Below are 4,508 nucleotides of genomic sequence, written 5' to 3'. Positions count from 1 at the left end.
TGCGAGACTCTCCATGAGGCTCTGCTTATCTGGGTGCCCCTGCTGCGAACCTGGCAGGACGAGGCAGGGCTTCAGGGACAAGAGTCCCAGGAGGCCCCGGCAATAAGGGCACATCAGGAAGCTATCAGAGGAGCAATGGTAGAGGCTGGGCTGGGCCGGGCTGGGCCATCCAGAGCAGAAATCAGTTGTCGGGGCCTTGGTGGCCAGAGCAGCCAATGAGAGGAGGGGAGAGGGTCCTGCCCCTTCCATCGGGCCCTGCCCCCCCCCCTCCCGGGGCTCATCCACATCCCCTGAGTCAATGACCAAGTCCTCAGGAGCATCAGGGTCTCAAATAAGCCCCAAGAACTAACTGCCCAGGACAGTGACACCAAGTGCCAGCCCTGCCCAGCCCGGGCGCCAGGCCAGCTTGGCAGGTCCAAGCACAGGCTCTGAGCCCAGGCTGGCCCTGTCGGAAGCTTGGTCACTGAGCACCTGGAGCAAATGGCTTTCCTCTCTCTGTGCCTTAGTGGCCTCAAGTGTGAAACGGGGAAGCGACCGTGGTACCTCCCTCATAGCCATGAGAGGATTAGAGGTGACTATGCAGGTAGATTCCCTATCACTGCGCCGGGCACAGAGTAGGCGCTCAATAAATGGAAGGTTGTTTCCTGCCCCTCCCTACTTCCTGGGGCTGTGACACATCTGTATAGGGCAGCTCCACCTCAGCCCTCCCTGCCCTGGGCCCCTCCTTGACAAACATAGCCGCCCATCCTGTGCCTGCCCTGAGCTGCCTGCTTCCATAGATCATGCAGCCCTCACCATGAGGAGCTTAGCAGAGAAAAGCAACTTGATGGCTCTAATTTTCACTAAGGTGTGAGTGACTGATATAGTATACTCCACCAAGGCAGACACAAGTTCAAAAGGGAAGGCTCCTCAAAGTCTCCAGGCAGCTGTGTGGCCAAGGGGGCAGGGACAGGTTCTCTGGCCTCCAGCTCGATTTTCATTCTGTTCCCCCCACACACATCCCCACAAAGCCTCCCACTCGGTGGACGGTGCTCAAATCCAGACCAGATCATCTAGCTTTGTGACTCAGGGCACGTTGCTGACCCCCTCTGAGCCCTCAGTGTTTTCATCTGAGAAATGGGGGCAAATGATGCTTCCGATGGCCCGGCATGAAACCCAAGACCCGAGAGGCCAAAAGCAAAAGCCAGAGCCCCTTGGGGCCAATGGGCAGTCTTGCCTGGGAACAGAGGCAGGGGGCCGACAAGGGGCTCAACTTACCCAGAGTGCCGCATGCTTCAGAGGAAGCCCTGAGGACCCTGCAGCGAAGTCCAGATTCCAGGCCCCTCTAACCCCACCCCCACCCCCACCCCGCCTGCTGAGTGTGGGAATGGAACCAAGAGGTCCTGCCCGCCTGCTTCCTGCCCACTTCTCTCCCAGGGCAGTGACATCCGCCACAACTGGCCTTTGACCCCACATCCTGCCTCAGCCCTGTCCGAAGCCCCCATTATGGGGACCAAGGTGTGTAGTCCATGACCCTCCCAGCTGATTTACAGGCAGGGAAACAGGAGGAAGTGACTTATCCGAGACCCCCCAGAGCCAGGGCAAGGCTCCTCCCACCAGCAAGGTGCCACGCACCTGCACATGCTTCATGTGTGGAATTCAGAGGGAAAGAAAGGAACTGATAAGTGTCGGTCTTATTTATTTTTCACACCAACTCCAACCATTAAAGGGGCTGGGGTTGTGTCATTGATGCATTCGGAGAACTTCCTCCAGGGGTCGGTGGTGAGTGCCCAGCCCGTGCTGGGTGATGCTGGGGCCCAGAGTGACCTTCGCCCAAGGCCTGCCTCCCAAGGAGCCCCAGGCTGGGGGAGATGGAGCCAAACATAGAGGGAGGTTCCCTGCCTCCAGGGTAGGGCTAGACCAGGGAGGGACAGGGACTGGAGGGTCCAAGGGGGTGACAAGGGCTCCGTCCAGCACAGCAAGGCACACCGCCCAGCAGAGTGGGCTTTGGCGCTGGGTGTGGAAGGTCAGTGGGAGATGGGTGTGCTGGACAGTGGGCAAAGCCTAGCCTAGTGGTCAAGCAAACCAACTTGGAGTCCGTCTGACTCCAAGGTTCAAATCCCCTATCTGTATGGCCTGGGGCAAGTCCCTTCCTCATTGGGGCCTCAGTTTACCCTTCTATAACATGGGCCTTCAGTAACGGGCCTGGCACATTCTAATTGCTTCATGGCCCTCTGCCCACTTTATCCCAGTCCCCACCCGTTGTACACATTTTGCCAGAAAAGGTCATCAAAACCCAATCATCTCTGTAGCTGGATGGGCACCGGAGTCCACCATGTCAGGGCTTCCGTTTTGCAGAAGAAACTGAGGTTAAAAAAGGAATACGGCTGGGGCTTGGAGTCAGGCTTCTGAGCTCCTTACCTGGAGGTCAAGGTCAAGGCCCATAGATCCTGATTTAGGCCTGAGCTGCTGCCACCTTCCCCCTCCTCCGATCCTCTCCAGTGGTTCTCAACCTTCTGGCCCTTTAAATACAGGTCCTCATGTTGTGACCCAACCATAAAATTAATTTCGTTGCTACTTCATAACTGTAATGTTGCTACTGTTATGACTCATCATGTAAATATCTGATATGCAGGATGGTCTTAGGCGACCCCTGGGAAAGGGTCGTTTGACCGCCAAAAGGGTCGCGACCCACAGGTTGAGAGCTGCTGCACCCCTGCACCATTTCCACCTCAGCGTGGGACACTCAGGGGTTCCGGGATGGGAAGCTAGGTGATATCGCCTTGGGACAGGGGCCCTTTTAAGAATTTGTGCGTGCGTGCGCCCACACACACACATTCCCATACTTTGCACATCTCACGAGTGAACGTGTAACCCAGATCAGACTCCCAGCTTGACCTAAAAGCTGCAGGAACGGCAGCTTGTAACATACCCTCTTCCGGAAGGAAGAGAAGGAAGTCAGAGAGGGATGCAGGAAAGCAGGCCTGGCGTGAGGACCAGTCGGAAGGGATGCGGTTCCTCTGCTGTGTGACCTGGGGAAAGTGACTCTAGTGAAGAGGAAGTGAAGAGGAGGCAGGAGGATGAAGGGAGCCCGAGAGGGCTGCTGGGAGCATGGACAGGATCAGAGTCAAACTACCCAAGTCACAAGTCTGGTCCCAGCATGACTTGAACTAACCACCTCAGCCCAGGATTAGGGGCAGGGGGAGGTGCAGCCTGGGGTTTTCCTGAGCTGATCCTCACCGATGGGCTGGGGGGCAATAGAAATGGGGAGGTGAAGGGTGCGTGGTTTGTCTGCCACGGACCTGAGCTTCTCAAAGTGGGGGTAGGGAGGGGGCCAAGACTAAACAAAGGATAAACAAAGATGATTCAAATTTGGGAAATGTAGGGAACGTTTTTATTAAGATTAAAGCCACATGTGCAAGAATTTAAAAGATTTAATCTGAGCCTCAGAAGAAAGTGGTTTTTGCAGGGTAACTCTCTTCTAGCCAAGCCCCCAAAGTCCAGGAATGGGGGCCGTCTGAGCCCTTAAACCTTTCATTTTTGTGAGATAATGTAAAACCACTCTCTTGGGCAATGGGGAGCCATGACAGGTTCTAGGCAGGGGGAGAGCAAACATACACTTAGAAAGGTTCTCTGGCTTGAGGCTGTGGGGCAGAACTAGAGGGGGGTCAGCTGGAAGTAGGGATGGTCCATGAGACTCCCTCCCTTTTTTTAAATATATTTTTTTATTGCTTTCGGAGAGGAAGGGAGAGGGAGAGATAGAAACATCAATGGTGAGAGGGAACCATTGATTGGCTGTCTCCTGTACGCCCCCTACCGGGGATCGAGCCCGCAACCTGGGCATGTGCCCTTGATCGGAATCGAACCTGGGACCCTTCCGTCTGCTGGATGATGCTCTATCCACTGAACCAAACCGGCTAGGGCGAGACTTCTTTCACTTTAACCCAGATCACGGGGAGGTTGCACCCCTGAAACTGGGATGCAAAACTGAATGTGTATTTCTGGGGAACTGTGTCAGGACTCAAGTTTCTCCCAAGCTGTACTCGATTCCCCAAGAGTATTGGGGAACCCTGCAACAGATAAGTACAGCGGGTCCCAGGACAAGGAAAGGATGTGAAAATGAAATTCACGGTGTCGTTTACGGAGTGGTGCACGGTGTTGCGATCCCGTTTACAGAGGCGGAGACAGGCCCGGGTAGAGGACTCTGGTTAATGTGGGGGGAGCTCCCGCGCCCCGGGGACGTGGCCCCCCGACTGACGCGTTCCCCACTCCGTCCCCAGGTGGAGGAGGAGCTGACGCATCTCCAGAAGAAGCTGAAGGGGACCGAGGACGAGCTGGACAAGTACTCGGAGAACCTGAAGGACGCGCAGGAGAAGCTGGAGCTGACCGAGAAGAAGGCCTCGGACGTACGTTCGCAGGTATGCGGCGGGGCTGGGCAGGAGCCGGGGGCAGGGAGGGAGGAAGAGGAGCAGGAGGAGGAGGAGGAAGGGAAGGCGGTGCCTCCCCGCGCTTTCTCCAAATAAGTTCTG

At 56.1% G+C, this 4,508-nt stretch overlaps 1 protein-coding gene across 2 annotated transcripts in view; it reads left to right on the top strand.

Moving 5' to 3' along the window:
* Window positions 1-4,508, top strand: part of TPM4 (tropomyosin 4) — a 22,967-nt gene that overhangs the window by 3,466 nt on the left and 14,993 nt on the right. For both annotated transcript variants that reach the window (XM_006768452.2, XM_006768453.2), the window contains exon 2: window positions 4,260-4,385. In XM_006768452.2, the coding sequence (XP_006768515.1) occupies window positions 4,260-4,385 (126 nt within the window). The remainder of the gene's footprint in view (window positions 1-4,259; window positions 4,386-4,508) is intronic.

Source organism: Myotis davidii, unplaced genomic scaffold (assembly GCF_000327345.1).
Source record: "Myotis davidii unplaced genomic scaffold, ASM32734v1 scaffold1203, whole genome shotgun sequence".
Classification (NCBI taxonomy): Eukaryota; Metazoa; Chordata; class Mammalia; order Chiroptera; family Vespertilionidae; genus Myotis; species Myotis davidii.
This window is presented reverse-complemented; position numbering and strand designations above follow the sequence as displayed.